Source organism: Arthrobotrys flagrans (genome assembly GCF_004000055.1).
Source record: "Arthrobotrys flagrans strain CBS H-5679 chromosome Unknown unitig_1, whole genome shotgun sequence".
Classification (NCBI taxonomy): domain Eukaryota; kingdom Fungi; phylum Ascomycota; class Orbiliomycetes; order Orbiliales; family Orbiliaceae; genus Arthrobotrys; species Arthrobotrys flagrans.
The window spans coordinates 4542252-4561698 of NW_027137556.1; the positions used below are offsets into that span (position 1 = coordinate 4542252).

General features: G+C 45.2%; 7 protein-coding genes across 7 annotated transcripts; 6 read left to right on the top strand and 1 right to left on the bottom strand.

The window, feature by feature from the left end:
- Window positions 1-93: 93 nt before the first annotated feature.
- Window positions 94-396, bottom strand: DFL_009351 (uncharacterized protein; the record flags this gene model as incomplete). Its single annotated transcript, XM_067639221.1, has 1 exon — window positions 94-396. The coding sequence occupies one exon, from the start codon at window positions 394-396 to the stop codon at window positions 94-96; it is 303 nt and encodes a 100-aa protein (XP_067487031.1).
- Window positions 397-3572: 3176 nt separating this feature from the next.
- DFL_009352 (uncharacterized protein) lies at window positions 3573-5060 on the top strand (the record flags this gene model as incomplete). Its single annotated transcript, XM_067639222.1, has 5 exons — window positions 3573-3642; window positions 3865-4073; window positions 4155-4428; window positions 4499-4635; window positions 4701-5060. 5 exons carry the CDS (start codon window positions 3573-3575, stop codon window positions 5058-5060), a joined length of 1050 nt encoding a protein of 349 aa, XP_067487032.1.
- Window positions 5061-5770: 710 nt separating this feature from the next.
- DFL_009353 (uncharacterized protein) lies at window positions 5771-6348 on the top strand (the record flags this gene model as incomplete). The annotated part of the gene is made up of 2 exons (XM_067639223.1): window positions 5771-6037; window positions 6124-6348. 2 exons carry the CDS (start codon window positions 5771-5773, stop codon window positions 6346-6348), a joined length of 492 nt encoding a protein of 163 aa, XP_067487033.1.
- Window positions 6349-6935: 587 nt separating this feature from the next.
- On the top strand, window positions 6936-8033 carry DFL_009354 (mitochondrial 37S ribosomal protein mS38; the record flags this gene model as incomplete). The annotated part of the gene is made up of 2 exons (XM_067639224.1): window positions 6936-7317; window positions 7381-8033. The coding sequence occupies 2 exons, from the start codon at window positions 6936-6938 to the stop codon at window positions 8031-8033; spliced, it is 1035 nt and encodes a 344-aa protein (XP_067487034.1).
- Window positions 8034-10072: 2039 nt separating this feature from the next.
- On the top strand, window positions 10073-12062 carry DFL_009355 (uncharacterized protein; the record flags this gene model as incomplete). Its single annotated transcript, XM_067639225.1, has 2 exons — window positions 10073-10611; window positions 10685-12062. 2 exons carry the CDS (start codon window positions 10073-10075, stop codon window positions 12060-12062), a joined length of 1917 nt encoding a protein of 638 aa, XP_067487035.1.
- Window positions 12063-14442: 2380 nt separating this feature from the next.
- Window positions 14443-15468, top strand: DFL_009356 (uncharacterized protein; the record flags this gene model as incomplete). Its single annotated transcript, XM_067639226.1, has 1 exon — window positions 14443-15468. The coding sequence occupies one exon, from the start codon at window positions 14443-14445 to the stop codon at window positions 15466-15468; it is 1026 nt and encodes a 341-aa protein (XP_067487036.1).
- A 2071-nt stretch (window positions 15469-17539) lies between these two features.
- Window positions 17540-19216, top strand: DFL_009357 (uncharacterized protein; the record flags this gene model as incomplete). The annotated part of the gene is made up of 1 exon (XM_067639227.1): window positions 17540-19216. One exon carries the CDS (start codon window positions 17540-17542, stop codon window positions 19214-19216), a length of 1677 nt encoding a protein of 558 aa, XP_067487037.1.
- Between the last annotated feature and the right edge of the window lie 231 nt (window positions 19217-19447).

The following is a 19447-nucleotide window of genomic DNA, read 5'->3' on the forward strand; positions in this document are numbered from 1 at the left end:
AATGACTGATGGTTCCCCTTCTTCGCCAGACAGATGGTTGGCCTGAGCAGAGCTCAAGGTCCTCCAGAGAAGGGTGCGAACGACAGCTTTCTGCTATCTCAAGGTCTTTGGGTCGACGTCTTCCTCGGGCTTAGTGCTGGTCAACAAATAGTCCAGGCTTTCTTGAGCAAGCAGGTTTCTGATGACAACGCTCCAGGTCTTCCAATTGTTCTCCTTGAGCGGCTCCATCTGCGTAGTGCATATAGGGCTAGTTCCTAGAAGTGACCAGGCTAACGCGGCCTTAGATGTCGGTTTAGGTGGTTGAAAGGTTTTATCTTGGGGTCTTTCAGGCTGGTCCCCAGATTCACTCTCAGGCTCAGGCTCGAGCCCGGGATACCGTGGTTGGTTGTCGGTCATGGCCGATTCGAAGGATTGGTCAGACGCGTTTGTGACAGGTGCAGTGGTCTCTCTACCCTTCCTTAGTTTCGGTTTCCAGTCTGGGGGCTGCTGGTTAGTTGCCCTTTCCCTTAAGGTTCTTTTTGAGTCCAGTTTGAAAGTTGCTGGGGTAGCTTAATTAGTGACGTCTTGAAAATAATCATGGTTTGAAACGATGAGGTGCTCATAACCTGTTGTTCCTGGAAGGGAACTTGTTGTCAAAGTGAACGAGGTGAATTGGGAGGTCGATAGTTGAATCCCTTTTATTGTTATTGAAGTTGTGAAGTGTCTTGTTGAAGAATTATTTACATGAGGGTGGCTTGTTTAAATGTAGGAAGCAGATCACGTGATGTTATGAAGCCTCCTGGGGCGCAACAGAGACTAACACAACATCATGTGACCATACTTCTGACAGAGACCAGGATATCTAAATCCATACAAGAAAAAAATAAAGAAAATATTAAAATGTAAAGATAAGAAAGTTTCACTTATGAGGCCTTCGGGGTAGCTGTTTCACCCCCCATTTTCGATCGGCCGTATTCACAGGATCCCCATAGTTAAACCTCCTCATTTACAGATTCCACTTCACCTGCTGTCGCGCCGCATTCTACATATAGTTTACTCGTTTACCCGGTTGCACCAATAGAGGTATACGCCAAGTACCAAAGTCGTATCTGATCAAGCTTTCTATGTCTCTTGGGATATCGAGCCTAGAATTACCATATGCAGGGACATCCTCGTCGTTTCGGAAGACGCCAATAATAACGTTTTGCATCCGTAACGTCCCATCAATATTATCGAAAATGGATACTTATCAGCGACATTGCCACCTGCTTCTCGCAGCAATTGTACCAAAATATAATCCGCTTCTTGCCAAATATACTATCCTGAGGATTTCGGTTCCAGATCTTAATATTCGAACTGGGAAAGTCTGGAGTATATAAGAATGGTTTCAACCCACATACCCCATATACCCCAATTAGCAAACTCGACACATTTCTACTAGCTAGTCTCTTATCCAAAGCCCACCACTTCCACCCAGTACCTATCGCTCAACTCTTTCTCCTGCAAAATACCACACGCTACCCCACACCTAGTTTCACTCCACAGGTTCCATGTCATTATATCATATTTTACGGAACGTATCTAGACCTATTAATTCAAATGCATACATTTCATCCTATGGGATCATCATGCTAATATACTCGTGCCCCGAGCTTCAATACTCTAGAAAAGATCCCGATCATTTATTGTTTTTCGTTCCGACGCATAAGGAGTAGCTAAAATATCCAAACACACCAAGAACATACGAAAGCACCAACCCCCAGAATATCCTCAAAAGTTATGCATATATATGAGAAGATTTACATTTTTACCGGGTTATTCATGTGGTGTGATGCCCTGTCGTTCATGAGATAACGGAATCTTAAGGCATGAATTTCAGTGGCTCCAAGTAGAAATATTTGCTTCTACCGCGTGCCCATTCAGATTTTAGCCCATAGAATACACCGTACTGGTTATTGAAAGGCATTTTGCCATGGAATATTTTTGAAATTATAAATAAATAACGTTCTATAAGGCGTTCAAGGCGCTTCAGTTGCTTCGAAGGCTGTTTTAAGGCGGGGTTTCTATCAGAGAAAACCCTCATTTCCCCGACCTACGGTATCTCGAACGAGCATACCAGAATTCTAGAAGTGCGGGGACGAAACATGAGAACACCAAATGATCCACTGACATTTACCACCTCAGCCTCACGCCGATACTACGAATTTGACGGACCCCAAAGCCATCCTTTCCACCCTTGCTGCAGGAATACATCGACATGGCTACGATCTCCAAATTACGCACGTTTTGTCCTTCGTCTGCTCCAGTCCAACTCAAACGCCAACTTCAGCCGAGGAGTTATATGACAAGTCCGCTGTTCTTATTATAGGCAATACTAGGGAAGAGTTCTGGGGAACGAGCGTGATTTAAGCATCTCAAGTTGATCACGCTGAACATATTCGAAGTGCACTGCAGCTACATATGTATATCGATCTAGAACGAATCAAAAGATTTACTCAGCCATCACACGTAAGAGAGCTCTAAAGGAGCACTAGCCAAGCTCCTAGGCATCTCTTACGTGTCTGCTACGCAAGTACTTCACGAATAAATAATGTACAAAAGGAACATGTGCAGCGCTATCTAGCTGCGGAGCTCGGAAACCGTCCCCTTGGTACTTTCAAGATTTTCGAAAATCCTTCAAGATAGCGAGGCTACAGAAGGTACTATATAATTATCTCCACTGGGCAAAAAAAGCGAGGATATCAACGTGGAAATCGAAAAGGAAGTGAGACTACACTCTGCCCTACTAAAATTTAGCTGAGGATGTGAAGCACTAGATGAGAACAGCCATCCCGGGCTACTTCCAAAGGATATTCTAAATTATTATTTTGATGAATAAGACGCAAAAAGGCAAAGGTTGAGTCTGATTTGCTGGCAAAGATGCACAATTTTCCCGCAGTACGAACAAGCTAGGAAAGGCGTCTTAGTTTCGGGGCCCGCCAACTTTAAGCTCTAGGGAGTTGATGCTCTTATAGTTAGAGTAGACGGGGACTACAGGAAGGCTCTAGGAATGGTGCATATAGCCGAACCACTCACCAACCAACATCAAACCGCATGCTGGACAAATAGAACTGGCATATAAACCAATAACTTGGTTACTTGGCGCTCAGAATGCTGTCCCTGCTCCCTCCCACTTTTAGCTTTTCGTCCTCCTCCTCAGCCGTACCACCAGATTTTAACATGATGGCAAAGGAGCTCGAACGTCTCAAAATCCAACAGCCCACCAAAAGCTGAAAGCTGTGATGGCATCAGAAGGCCAAGAGCATAGCCTAGATCTTGGGCTTCATATCACTTTTAAGCCTTAAATATTGTGTTTTTGCAAGCTTTGCCTAAACGCCATTTCCACTCGCACTATGTATTATACCATGTCGACTTTTGGAGGCGTGGAGCACATACAATCACGCCATATGACACCCAGGGTGAATTGAGTCAATGATCTCGACCACGAAAACCAACATGCAGTCTGCACTGGGTCGTTAGAGACCTGTCTGCGCCTAAGCTTCAGGGCTAACTTAGAACAGCTGAATCAAAAGCTTGCGGCTCTTGGTCCCAATATGGGACGACGCTACATAGTTCCAATACAGAGCCGCGAGGCTGCACAATTCAAGCGCGCAAGATATAAAGGTAGGCCGAAGTTCGACGGAAAGTTTGAAATCAATACTTATCCACAGGCATATCTTCCTTTATCAATATCTTCTAGCATAGCATTACAATCTTGTTCTTAAGCCATGCATTTATTATCTCTTGCTTCTTTGCTGCCCCTTGTGGGCCTCTTTCTCCAGGCATCAGCAGACCTAACCGTTATCAATGCCGACAGTGTAGAAAGAGCTCCGAATAGCTATATAGTTGTGCTCAAACCCTCTACAAACCGGGCTCGAGCCCTAGAACATACTCACCGAATCACCACCTACCATAGAGCACGAAGCCTAGAAGAACGTGCCGGAACCACTGGTATCACTGGAGAATTCAGTATCGATGGCACCGGTCCTAGCTTCAAGGGCTACAACGTTCATTGCGATGGCAAAACACTTAGAGAAATTCTTAGGTCACCAGAGGTAAGAGATATTCCCCTTAGATCGCAAGATTTTGTTTGTTTCGTTCACATTTTTTTATCTAACACAAATCCAACGGAGTAGGTTCAATACGTCGAAGCAGATACCAAGACTAAAGCCGACGTGACACAACAGTTATCCACATGGGGTCTCGCTCGTATTTCGTGGAAGGAGCTTCCATGGCCCTATAAGTACCGCTATTCGAGCACATGGTCTGGAATAGGAATCACCGTCTACGTTGTCGACACCGGCGTTCGAGTTACACATTCGGTACGCCAGGCACATATCTCCTTCCCTCACCCTCATCTACTTTCCACTGATACTTATGCGTGCAACACAATCGCTGGTTTGAATTGGAGTAAGCAATCAAGTAACCCTTAGGACAACTAGTGCATGATCAACAAAGCTAACGAAGACAATGACAATAGTTGGAAGAAATGCCGAAGCTGGCAAGAGTGTCGTCAACATGTCGCTGGGTGGCAGGAAATCACCGGCTGTCAATGGTGCTGTTGAGGCCCTCTACAGAAAAGGAATCGTCGTCGTTGTATCAGCTGGTAACAAAAATGTATGATATCCCTAAGAAACCCCTTCTCTCCACCATTCCAATTACTAATGACTTCAAATCGTTAGCTCAACGCCTCCAACTACTCTCCCGCTTCGGCCCCTAATGCTATCACTGTCGCAGCCAGCGATCGCTGGGACTGGAGAACTTATTTCTCCAACTACGGCGTTTCTGTCGATGTTTTCGCCCCTGGTGTGGATGTCCTTAGCGCATGGCATACCTTTGACACCGCAGTGGAGTATCTAGATGGAACCTCTATGGCTGCACCACATGTTGCAGGCCTCGCGGCTTATTTCTTGAGCAGCAAGACTTCATGCCAGTGCCCACTCACTATCCGTAATAGGATTATTAATAACTCATGGAAGGGCTTTATTCGGGACGCTAGGATAGGAACACCAAACAGATTGGCTTACAATGGCTATGCCTGAGGAGATAGGCGGCACCACTTAGTAATACGACGGTTGTAATACCCCTATTGTTCTTGTCTCCTCGGCTAGATTGCAGTCCAGCCAGGACCTAGCTTTCTTGTAGGAGACAATCGTTATCTTTAGTGTTTTCTCCCTGGCTGCCACAATATACTCGGTGGCAGCATGTGCATGCGCACATATACGGACGATCGTCTTGGTTCTATCCTTTCTTCTGGAGTTTTGATACTGGAGTTCATGAAAACATGTCATTCATCTTATGCTGCAATAAAAATTGTTAGACATTCGTTCAAACCAATCGTAAAAGTTTCCCGCCTCTTAGACAAACATTGTGATATATATTTTGAACCACATTTTTGACCGCAATATCATCATGAAATCAGTCTTGCCAACCATGCACACGTATGTACGTGCACACCGTTTGGATTTGAGACAATTGCCAACCAAAGACGGGGAAAGCAACTGTCTGGATTGACCTCAGACTGGGATATATGAGACTGGACTGCGGATTAGGACGCCGGCTGGAGTGCGGCTGAATTTTGGTGTTGCATTCTGATTCGGGCTGCGTTGGCGCCAAGCTTCCTGCCATTCGCATTCGCGGTCCGTATCCAGCGCCGCCATCACGAGTTCCCCAAAACCAAAACCAAAACCACCATCACCACTTTACCATCCCTGATAGCATATTCCTTCTACGACACAATACTATACCCAAAATGGCCTCCAGATCCGTCGCGCTAAACAAACGTTTAATCCAAGAACTCCACAAAACCCGACAAGAAGATAACCCGGCATTAACGTACCTCGCGCCTCCCGACGACAGCGACCTACATCACTGGCGTGCCGGGCTTCGGGGTACACCCGATTCCCCTTATGAAGGCGGTGTATGGGACGTCGACATTGTGATCCCGGATAACTACCCTCTCGCGCCGCCGACTATCAAATTTATTACCAGAATTTGCCATCCAAACATCAATATCAAGGTACGACGAGGCTGTATCCATACGACGATTGTTTTGAACCGTGATGTGTCTAGTCATGTCGGTTACTAATTTAAACCACTTTATAGACCGGCGAAATCTGTCTCGACCTCCTAAAATCCGAATGGTCCGCCGCGTATACCATTTCCTCGACCATGACCGCGATACAAACCCTCCTCACAAGCCCAGAACCCGACAGCCCACTAAATGTCGACGCAGCGGCCTTACTTAGAGCAGGGGATACGATGGGATACGAGAGTCTAGTACGGTACTATGTTTGGCGATACGCAAAGAAGGAGGAGGATATTTTGTGAGAGAGTATCGTGGGTGGAGTGGGTGTATTATATTAGATTATTCTGCTTTTTAAGGGCTTGGATTAGCGGGTTTTTATATATATGTCTTTCAGCATACATTTTGGAGTAATATCACAAGCATTATTACCTGAAATATCTCATCCTCACGCTGATATACGTACTTATTATAGTATATCGCTGTCGATAGAAGATTCTAAAGCTAGACAACCGGGTTAGAAGGCAGGCTAGAGTAATTGCTATGCGAATCAGTTCAGTATCGAGGACATACCTGACCTCCCCTGCTGACAAAAGTCAGGGCTCCTCCATTTATTCTGAACCGTAGAAGGGGAACTCTGTGTATTTATGGCGCTATCGGCCAATGTCCAGCAATGCGTTGTCTGAGGTTGAAATTCATGCCAAGATTTTGCTGAGTTTGGGGCCAATCGCCATCCGACTCCATCGTCATAATCTTCCCACCCGTCGACACTCTTCAACTTTTCCGCCACAGCCAGCCAGGCATCATCTCCACCACCATCATCATCATCATCCTACCCCCCTACTTACCACCACCGATAATAGTCTTTTTCTCTCGACAGCTTCTCGCCCAAATGTTCGCCTGTCCGACCCGACGGGTTCTCCTCAGCTGCACTTCCCATGCTCCCCCTACCAGCCGCCGTCTGATCTCGACGGCCACGGCGACCTCTATAAACCAGCGACCTACCTGCCGATACTCCTCTTCATCTTCATCGTCATCGAACTCCAAGCCGTTCGGTCCTAATAACCGCGGTCTTGCATCTAAGACCGGTGCGTTCAGGAAACGAGAACGACAGTGTGAGAAAGGACAGCAGCAGCAACAAACAGCGCAGACTATTGCGCCGCCGATACCGGGCAAGGTAGAGATCGAGTCGGAGCAGACACCAGAAGAAGCTCCAAAGGTTGAGCAAAGCCCGCTGCCGTTCGTGGCTCGAACAGATCACCTCCGGGCTAAAGGTTCGAACGCTAGAAGATCATTTATTCGCTCCTGGACGAGGCTTGCTAACTTATCCACAATAGACATCCATGCATCTGCTTTCTTTGCCCTCCATCGGCCCGTATCAGTACGCTTCCCAGTTCCGGGTATCTATAACGCCAACTCCTTCCAAAAACTCTTCGACCCATCGACTCCATTATCCAACATGGAGCTCCACAAGATCCAGCAGGAGGTCCAAGCTCGCCAACCCACCATCAACGAGAACGACTCCACAAACGACCAAGACTCCATCTTAAGTCCAGATGAAGTCCGTGCCTATGCCAGGAACGGCACCCAAACGGAGCAGAAAGCTTCCTCATCAGAGCCACAGATCAAGATCTCTAGCTCCATCCTCTTCGAACAATACCTCCCTTTCAACCCTCCACCACCTCCAGAGCCTATCTCTGAAGAAACCATCAAGGCCGGGAAGGCCTCCTTCGAAAATCTCAAGGGCATGCAAATCATCACATCCACCGAAGGCTCCGCAGACGGTCAACCCTATATCTTGGCGTTCTTCCAAGGACCCGAAGGCCAGACCAACAGAGTTGGCAGAATAAGAAAAACCATGCGCAGCGAAGTTCCAACCATGCAAGCTCTCAGTGTGAAGAGACAGCGCAAGCTAAAAATGAAGAAGCACAAGTATAAGAAGCTGATGAAGAGGACAAGAACCCTGAGACGAAGACTCGAGAAGCAGTAGTTCACACTTTTTTGCTTTCTCCTTCTCTCTTTCGTGGATAATCTCATCTTTTCATATTTTGTATTCTGCTCATTCATGGCGTCCGTTGTTTTCTTTGATATCCTTCTTTGGCCGCTTCTTCCCCTTTCCACTCTTCTCCATGATAATGGGTTTGTATGAAACTATACTCCCACCTCCTCACGCGGCTATTTCTTGCGAAATGGAAGCAACGAACGATTGAAGCAGTCTCTTTTTTTTCTTTCTTTTTTACTACCTCTCTTCTATTTCATTCATCTATATTATCACTGTTCTTTGTTATATTTAACGGCTTTCGTGATACAGGAAGCAAATCGTAGACTTGTTATCTGTCAATTTTCCATTTTTGTATTTCTAGTTTTTTGTGAATTTTCTAGGGTACTTAAAGTAATTTCATCTCTGATATGGGATACCAAAGCTCTGTTCCGTGTGTACGAATCTTCGAAGATATCGCTAAAACGATCTATGTACACCGAGTCCTGCGCCTGAACTTCGAGGCAAGCTTCAACCTAAATCAGATAGTCTTCCTAGACTAGAACACATACAACCACCAAAATCGGACGAAAGATGGAGGCTCCTAAAGTCGCATCTTAGATCCATTGAAATTTAGGCCTAGTGATGAGAAGTCGGGTACGGGACCCCTTTCCTAGGTCTCCCTAGCTCTGATAATTTTGGGAGATCGATACCTGCCAGTATTCATATGCAAAACGGTGAACGGGATCGACAGTACTACCTTGCAGGACCCCATAGAGTAATCGATAGAGCCTCGAGAGTCTTCACAGTATATAACATCGGCCATGCCGTTGAAGAAAGGACCCGATTCTAAGATCTAACTAGATAGTACCACGAACCTCATTAACATTATATTATTCTAAACAAATAGAATTGACGAGACGATAGGAAATCATTATAGCCGACCGGTTTTGTTCCTTGGTCGGATTTAAGTAACCCCGTGAGCATGCATGTATACAGAAGTAATTAGACTTTTTCCCAGTCGGGGCTGACAATCGAAGGAGGCTATAACCTAGTTTTTCGACATTTTAGACTGCAAAGATTAACAGGCTAGAGAGTCGCTTAGCCTTCTCGCCAAAATTAACCACCAACAATGCAACAGTCTAACCTCATCCACTGAGTATGGGTATATTTCCGGTTGGATAAACTGTAGTCGGCTAGAACTCCCTTCGACTTCAATGACACAGCAATAGAGCAGGACTAAACCGTTTCTGACTATAAAATCGGTGCCGGAGCCAATGGGAGGCAGAGTTTGGTTCACGGCTGCTTTGTTGATGCTATCAGCTGACTGTTTCAGGTGGCCAGGCCTGACCAAGTTAAGCTTCGGCTTTTCCCCAACAAACCGTCGGAGCACCTGCGCAAGGGGATTCGATGCTCTGAGTGTACGTACTTATATTGGGTACTAACAGCACAGGTTGATTATAATTCTCAGGAGGGTGTAATTTCTGGAGCATGTGCGCATCTGTAGATTGTCACTCCTGACTTTTTCAACCTTTTCTCGCATTTGATTCGATTCTCAGTCCAATATCTGAAGACCCGATCGACCCTAATTTGCGCCCAACAATTATCAGATCCCTGAACGGTTAACGGTTACGTTGGTAGCTGTCCTAAACCGGATTGGCGACGTTACTTGGTTATATCGCGGCTGCATTGCGTTGCATCTTTTATAAGCCGGCTTCGAATCAATACCAATTCAACATTAACCTACGGCCGGCCACCATCGGGAAATCACGTATCACGGAATATAACATTTCTTCCGCATTGACCAGATATCGATAATTGAACTCGGTATCAGCAGCTCTTAGCCCTTTCAAGGCCATCCTTCCGACCCAATCCGTCCCAAAGCTGGTACCAAATTAATATTTTTGTACCCCCAACCCGCGGAATAATCTAGAGGGACCTAGATGGCTACGTCGCCCGCTAGCTCGTGAAGGCGAAGCTCCGAGATTTGATATCGCTGCCTCTTTTCGTCAAATCCGACGGCCGATAGATAGCCAAAAGGATGTATCAAAATGAGACTGATCAGCCCGTCTGTCCCCCACCACTTTCATTTGCTTTCTTCATACCTTCTCCTGATAGCTCCTTCCTTCTACCCCCATAACAAACCCTCTCAAACCTCTTCCCCTTCTTCTTCCCCTCGGCCCTGTGCGCCTCTCGCTTCGGTACGGTCGTTACACTCGGCTACTACAACCTTAAAGCGAAGACGTGGTAACAGCACTACCACCCCATTAACAACATCATCAACAAACCCTCGACGATCCTGCAATCGAAACTTGACAAAAAAGTCCTCCCGTCACGCGACCACTTCCAAACTCTCCGTTAGGGAGCGTAGTAGTCCGCTTGCTATCGTCTCCGTGGACAAAAAGCAGTCCCTCTGTCCACAGAAGTGTGCTCGACATTATTCTTCATCTACCTTATCCAGCGTCACCGGCTTAACTCAAGAACTAATTCGAATCACTACGTACCGAAACCCATCGATTACAAGTGCCAGAGCCATGTCTATGGAAATGGATCCACCTACTGGAGACCACCTTGTGGTCCTTGTTCATGGGTACGTAATTAATCTATTTCTTCGGGTTGGGTTGGAACTCCGTTGCTAACTCCGTCGTTTAACTCCATCGCAGCCTCTGGGGAAATCCAAGCCATATGGAATACCTCGCCGAATCGCTCAAGTCCCGCTACGACGACTCCCAACTTATCGTCCACGTTGCGGCAAGGAATAGCGGGAATTATACCTACGACGGCATAGAACTCGGTGGCGAACGACTCGCCGCAGAAATCGAAGAGCTATTGGAGGATTTCGCAGACAAAGGGGTTATTATCCGAAAGTTCAGCATCGTAGGCTACTCCCTAGGCGGCCTTGTATCCCGTTACGTCGTCGGTGTCTTATACGCCAAGGGAATTTTCGACAAGATCACCCCAGTGAACTTCACGACTTTTGCATCTCCACACTTGGGAGTTCGAACCCCAAAGCTAGGTTGGCACAATCACATCTGGAACGTCGTCGGCGCACGGACACTCTCCGCTTCAGGACGACAGCTCTTCACAATCGACAGTTTTCGCAATACAACTCGTCCCTTGCTTTCAATCCTCGCCGATAAGAACTTGGCATTTTGGAAGGGTCTGTCTTTGTTTAAGAACAAAGTCCTCTACGCCAACATCATAAACGACCGCTCGGTCACCTTCTTCACATCCGGTATCTCCAAATTCGATCCCTATGCCAACTTGGATATGGTAAAATACAAGTACCTACCAGGATACGGCAACGTCCTAATAGACGACGAAGCCGGCGTAAGCTTCAAATCGTCTGTCGAACCCGGTGACGAAACCTCAATAGGAGCAACTGCCAGCGGAGCCATCATCCAGAAGAAGATATGGGGAACCGGCATATTCAGCAGGGTCCGGAATTTCATAAGGGATTTACCATTCTTAGCTTTATATACGGTTCTAGTCCCCGTAGGATTCTGCCTATTCCTTATGAACGCCGGTATCCAAACCTACACCTCAAGCAAACGAATCCGCCTGCACTCCCAAAACCCAAAATATAACATCCCACTAGCAGTAGCCGAAGAAGTCCAAGAAGCAATGGACGTAATGGTAGAAGGTCTAAACCACGCCCAAAAAGCCGACCACCTACCACCTCGCCTGGAAGACGAAGAATCACTCAGCCCATGTCAACAACCTTCAACCTCTAGAACCACACCACCCTCCACAATCAATAACTCCGAATCTGCCAGCGAAGACGATGAAAGCATCACCGAAGGAAAACTCCGTTTGGAACCAACACGCGCCATGCCTGAATTTCCCACATTAGCACTAGCACAGCATCAATTAGAAATGATCGATGCCCTCGACTCATTGGGGTTTAAAAAGTTCCCGGTGCACATCCAGAAAGTGAAGCACAGCCACGCTGCGATTATAGTCAGGAACCCAAAGAACGAAGGGTTTAGCGAAGGAAAAATAGTAGTAAAGCATTGGTTGGATGGACAGTTCGAGGTTTGAAGATGAAATGGAAGAGAAAAGAAATGAAACGAAATGGAAGAGCGAACATACCTTACGAGGCGGAGTTTGATTGATCACGATACCCGTTGTTACTACTATTAGCCATTACTATTACTATTGCTACACCTACTAATCCACCATTCAACATGCATTGCGCTTGGCGAGTTTGAGCTTTTTTGAGGTTTTATAGATTTACATCCCCCTCCCTCATTTTTTGTCCAAGGCGTCAGATCGTTTGGAGTTCATGAACAGCAAGAAACGGTGGAAACCATCCATCGTTAAACAGAATCTACACGTGTACCTTTACTATAAACATACTCACTTCCCCTTCGGTATCTCCGAGGCTTACGATCGTTATATTACATTACGTATCCGTCTTAGCATGAATATTATAGAATAGAAACACATCATCCACGTATTCAAATTACTCGATCCTTGATGACTCGAGACGAACGAAAGCCCCTTGGCAAGGCGGCAAAGCAAAACTGAAGCCAACTGGGGGGGAGCATTTTACAACAAACGTAGGTGGAGGATTTTAGTGTTGTGCACTCAAGCTGCAAATTCGAAAGTTGGGAGCCTCGTATACGAAATTCGCCAAAGCTAGCCAGGGGACATATGCAAGAATCCAGGCACTATATTCTCTTTGCGAGGAGTGAAATTCAGGTCGATAAATATAAAAACCAAAGAGAAAAATAACAAGGTTTCGAGGTTTCGAGGGCATAAGAGAAAAGGTTCCAACATCTCTCGTTCGTTATATTTCTACCTTTCAGTCCGAAGTTCGAATCATGGTGGTACTTTTACAGGTTTGAAGTACTTTCTATAGACTTATTTATACTTATTTACTTAATCAGTTAACTCTCTAAATTTTATTCGACAAACATCATATCAAGTCTTTCCAAGGATTATCAAGGGAACTTGATCATCGATCTATCCAGTGCGCTAGTGTCTATCAAGGCTAAAGGTCTACCTTTTAGGTAGCGTCACAGCGGCATATATTCTATAAGTTTATCTAAGGTACCCTAATGCATATTAATCATGAAACTTATCCAGATCAGCCTACTAACGTTCCCTCTAAAGACCTTGTCATGCAACCATGGCTAAAATCCTAAAGCTCCCAACCGAAATTCTTCTAATCATCACAAAAGAACTAACCTACGCCTCCCTCCTGTCCCTCCGAATGACCTGCCGTTTCTTCCGCAACCTTCTTTCCCTCCCACGACCAAACTGCACAATCCAGGACCTCCTAGAAATCGAAATCTGGGCGAAATACCACCCTGCCAGAGACCGTCCCTTGGAATCCCAACATCCCACCGCAGACGACTACTTCGCCTGTTCTAGATGTCTAAAGATCAAAAGCTCAGATAACTTCTCGGACGCAATGATGAAAGGAAGTAGAGGAAAATTCGCAAATGGGATGTGGATTAATAAGGATACAAGGTTTTGTATTAGCTGTGGGATAAATAATGAGATATATATACCTAGTACGAAGCTTTTTTATGGAGGTGGGAGAAGAAATTATGGGTTTGTGTGTAATGTTTGTAGTAGGTTTGAAGGGGTTGAAGTTATAGATTCTGTACATAGGAATGAACTTGTGGCTAAGAGCTCGACAACGTGTTCTCGCTGTAAGTCTCTGGGCCTTGGCTATAGCTACGGTTCCTCGTCGTTCTAGGCCATGAGAACGAAGTTTGAGGATAATATATATACAGCATTCGAATCAAATAGAGTTTTAATATAGAGTCTAAACCATTCCGAGAAGACGCTAAACCGAGTGTTAAATATGAATATGAATTTACAACTGCAACAATATACTAGTTATCTAGTCTCGAGGCCAGCCGGTCAACCACCAGCATGCCGAGTGCCAACGCGATTGACGCCAAATTCGACCAAAACTTCTAACAAAAACAACACATTTGTGAACATACCGATCGCGATCTGGTTCACGTTAAGTCTGGAGGAATTAAGAGGCTAAACTAAACCCAGCCAGCGCTCCATATTACCACAAAAAACACGAAAAATATAAGCTAAGCTAAGGACATGTGAGATATCAATTGCTTCCAGATCCTTAGTATTTTAGAAGTCTTGGTCAATCATCTGACATCGCGCTTTACATTCTTCGATCCGTGCCACACGCGTGCACGAAGGCTCCGAGACAAGGCTGAACACATTGTTAATGCATAATACAAGGCGACAATTGATTGGTAAAGAAGAAATGTGACAGCGAAAAATATGATTTGCCTAACGACTATGGTGCCAATTGGCCATGGCCGTATATATTTAAAGTGGGGTATACGTACAATTCATCTGATCCAGCACGCTGGTCATTTATCCAACATGCTTAGGACATCGACTTATAACAGATACAAAGAATAAACATCAAAAAATGGCACGACGCCGGGCAAGTACTCCTAACCCAAGCCAGACTTCTAATTCATCACACTCTACAAACTTACCATCTACAGCCACATCCTCTACAAATATGGAATGCTCTGCTCTAAACGAAGATGCTTCTTTTTGTCATAAGTCACTACTCCGAAACGATCAAAGACTTTGCACGGACCACCGTAGGGAATATCAAGGACTATACGGACGCTACAAAGCCCTGCATGATGAATTTGATAATATCAAGTTAGACGTTAGGTTTCGAGGTTCCCCGGGGAGCGCCCAGTCCAATATTTGGAAGAAAAATATTTCGGAAAAGATCAGTAAAGGGGAAGAGGCCGCCCGACTAAGAAGTCAGGTTAACCGTCGGTTTTTCAGTCAGAACTTAGGCTCGAAGTCCGGTCAGAACTCTCAAAGCCAAGCCGACCTTAACCACGTTCGAGAAATTTTAAAGCTCGAATGCGAGGTCGGAATTTTGAAGCGGGACCTAGAGGCGTGGAACCAGAAGGAACAGGCTTTCCAAGAAGCCAAGCAAGCCCAGGAAGCTATGGGTATTGAAAGAGCTAGGATTGCTCAATTGCGAGAAGATGAGCGACGCGCCAGAATTTCTCAAGACATCAGAGACTATGAAATCGCCAGAGAAACTCGATACCGTATCAGTTTATCACTCAACCAACTACCCGAACCCCCTATCGTCGCTGCTTTGCAGGATATTTCAAGTCTATTCGTCCTGCCATTCCTATTCATTACAATTCACTTCATATACTCTTTTTTCAGCGCTGGGGCTAGTGAGCCAGGCCAGGCACCAGAGCCAGGGGCGGTCCATGAACCCGGAAGCTCATGGCTAAAATATCTACTCGATTCCCCCGTCACTATCGTCATTGCTGATTATTTGAGCAAAATTTTCTGGTGGGGGAGGATATTTTTTTTCGTTGCGTGGTTCCTCCTCGCCCTAGCTATTTCTCTCATGAAAGCGGCGGTTGAAGAAGACAGAGAGATGGTCAAAAACCGAATTAGAAATGCATAATGACATAACAGCGTCATTTTATTTCTATTCTTCAGCATCTAAGCTAGACAACCTAGTATCCAAAGGAGTTATTAGGGTCAGTAAGGTCTTTTTTTTCTTTCTTTTGAGGACATTATGTACCATTACACGTGCATACCTACATTTTGTATCAATTAGTTTAAGAGCGTCCCATCTATACATCTGACGCTATATAAACACAATATATTCTACTGTTTCCCATCCACGCATCAATTCACCCACGGTCGTTTCGTGCCCGTTAACGTTCAATTCAAATATTCTGCCTGACTTAGATATCGATCTACTTGTGCTTACGATTGTCTTTCGTCGCTGAATACATGTACGCCAAGAAGTTTATCGGAGGTCCGTGTCCTGTTTCTACAAAATATTTGCCCATCCCATACCAAGAAAGCTGAGTTTCCTTTGCATTAAACCTCTAAGCCCCACTGTGTACTGCCACAGGCATTAGTGTGCAAGCCGACGCCGAAAACCTGAACTAAGCCAACCTTGAAAATACCACAAACTGCCCAATCTCCAAAATACCGCAAAGCGGATTCTGTCCAGTCATAAATCTCCAGCTATTTCGTGAAGCTATTTTATTTTTATTTTTATTTTTATTTTTATTTTTATTTTTATTTTTATTTTTATTTTTATTTTTATTTTTATTTTTATTTTTATTTTTATTTTATTTTTATTTTTATTTTTATTTTTATTTTTATTTTTATTTTTATTTTTATTTTTATTTTTATTTTTATTTTTATTTTTATTTTTATTTTTATTTTTATTTTTATTTTTATTTTTATTTTTATTTTTGACCCGGCGGGTAGAGAGTTAACATGAGAAAAGTTACCATGTGGAAAACTCATCGGGATTTGGCTCCGTGGGGCCTACGCGCTAGCAGTACATTTTGCAATCTTGCTTGCCTAACCTACGAGCAATGCGGGGTTCAATTCATGCACATTCCTTATGCAAAGGACGAATGACGGACACGAGACCGGATTACTTGATCCGAAGCCCTTAGTGCGATTAGGTACAGATACGAACTCCTGGTATCCCAGAGAAGAGAAGAAACCTTGAAGCTGCAAGGCCACGGCGCAGCACCCACGCCGTGTTGTATTTGGGCGAGCTGGCGCTTCATGATTCGGCTTGGACTTTTTTAGGGGGTGTCACTTCTAGATCCCTTGTCTCTGTCGTTGTAAAGCCTTGGGGTACCTTGTTTAACATTTCTACGTCGAGCGCGCACTGTACTCCTACTTGATCAAGCTTGACCTATTTAATTCATCCAGGTCTTGAGATCTTCTCTAGGACGCACAAAATCTGCTCCAAAGAAAAATCGTATTGTTCAATTATTTTCCCTATCGATATATTTTCACCTGGATACGAGACCAATTTTAACTGGGTATTTATACAAACGACCCACATTCCACCCGCCCCTCATCAGCAAAACAAAGGCCCCAAGTCATCCCGTCGACCGTCGACTTCCCATACTTCCATATCCACAAATTCAAAATGCCACGCACTTCACAAGGACGGCACCGATTGTTCCAAAGAAGTGAACGGGACTGGTAACGCTTATTGCCTACCCCATGATAGAGAGCGCAAGGAACTACGCAAGGCTTATAAACAGGCGGAGAAGCAATACGACGCAATTGAAATAAAGCAAGGCGAATACGACAAGCCAAAAATCGATGCCAAGTTAGCTGCTGGAAATGAAACGCTAAAGTTAAGGGACCAGGCCAACCGTCGGTTTTACAGTTTCTCCAAAGATAATAGTGGCCATAATCAGTGGATCTTAAAGCTTCAGAATGAGGTCCAAAATCTGGAGCAGAGACTTCTCGATGGAGCGCCCAACTTGACCCTACCTCTTTAAAAGGAACAAAACACCGAAGTAATTGCTTCAGCGCAATGCCAGATAGTAACTCCCCGACCACCGCTTAATCGAAACAGATCAATATCTGATATCTTCTTCCAACTCGCTGAAATTCCTACGCCAGTGTCAATAGCAAGGCTTTACAACGTGGCCCCTTCACTTAATGATTCCGCTTCTCTCGTCTTGGACAAAGCAGGCTACACAATGGGAGAACCAAGTCCGCGGGATACTATCCTCCGCTTCTTCTTCTGTGAGATTGTTCTACATAGAGGCAACCATCAAGAGCTTTCTAGGGCAATCAAAACCCCCAATATTGACACCTTCCTCGATGGATCCGATATAGTAGATATTAGGTCATATCACCTCATTTTTACAAGGCTCCAAATCCGTCTGCCCTCAAAACTGGATTTCGTCAAAATTCCGATATTCCACTGCCTACGTGATGCTATCTGTGATTATGTTTCAGACACACACCCTGCACCTCCACCAGTGCCACCGTCGCTCACTATACTCGGTACCAAGGTGATACCAGAGGGTACTCCTCGAAAGATGAATATCGAGCATTGGGACTGCCTATGGGAGAACTTCAAAACCACAGTGCGAGGGGAACACATAGATATTTTCGCATTGCAATTTGAAGACCTAGTGACAGTCAAGGTATTAGCTGCATTGGGGAGATACAGGCATTGGTACCACGACAATCCCTGGACCAGCCCTGGTTATCAGTGCACGCATGTCCCATGTATTTATGTACAATATAGGAGCGCGGTGATGCTAGGATTTATCCCCGTTGAACAGGGTATATATTGCGACGAAGCCTCCATTAGTGTCATGGATGGATATACTATCAAGAAACGTCAACAAAAAAGAAGTTATCTTGTGGGAAGGATGGGCAAGAGTGATTTAAGTCTACAACTAGCACGGGAATTGGGCAGAAGGATTGGGAGCGTTCTGGTTCTGCTATGGGACCGAGAGAAGGAATCTAAGATACCGATCATGTCCCCCCCTGGTGATCCGACGCCTTGGATTGCACGAGAACGAGACAAGATAAAAGATGACCCGTCCTATCAGCCTAATCCTTGGAGAATCACCACCAATGCAAGCAGTGTATTCGAAATCAGTAGTCGTCGCCTGGAAACGAGGTCCTTGGCGAAAGACTGTTACGAATTTCTCATCATCAATAGAGGACCATGGCAGGGAGTCAAAATCCTCAGGACAGTGGCCGAAATTCTACGCGAGTTACATGGCAATCTGTCATATCATCAAGCTGCACATCGGGCAGTTCAAAAATACATCCCAATCAAGGAGCAAAGTGATTATTTGGGAAAGTGCTCTCTACAAGATGCAATAAGAGCCACGCCGCCAATTACCTATCACTATATGTGGAGCCGTGTCCGCTCTTGGGACGCCACAGACTCATTTCGTGATACTCTCGAGACCCTTCGAGATATCCCACAGATTACGGACCATGCTGAGTCGCACGTTATCTCCAAAATCCTTGAAGACCTAGAATCACACAAAATTATCACAGCGCTCTTAGAGTACGAAAAATCAGACACATACCCCGTGGTTGTGAAAGGAACTGACGGGTTTGATGACCTGTACTTTTCCTACACATATGAGATGTATCCTGAATACAGACAGGAAGTCCTTGCATGCGACACCCCCAGGAAGAGTCTTTTTGAGTTTGCTAAAGCCTACGGGAAATCTCAGCGCGAGGGTGTGTTTGTAAAGGGAAGAATAAATGTCCCCTACTGTGCGTGGCCGCTGTCCATGTCGGGGTTGAAAGGCCTTGGTTCTCTAAACTTCAAGACAGGAAAGGGCCATATATATAGGTGGAACTCATTGCCATTTGATCTCCCCGGTGCCTCTCGTGTATAGCAGCATTTCGTTGACCGAGAGATCAACGACAAGTTGCCATTTGTATGCATTGTAGATACGACGGTATTGTTATGTGCGGACTCTTCTACATCTGCGAATACCAGCATCAAAGCTTTGCTTGAAATTGGGAAGACGCACAACTTGTCATTTTCTATCCCATCACCAGCTTTTTGGACGAACGATTTTAGGTTGTTGAAGCTCGATTCCTTGTGGCAGGGAGTCTACCCTACT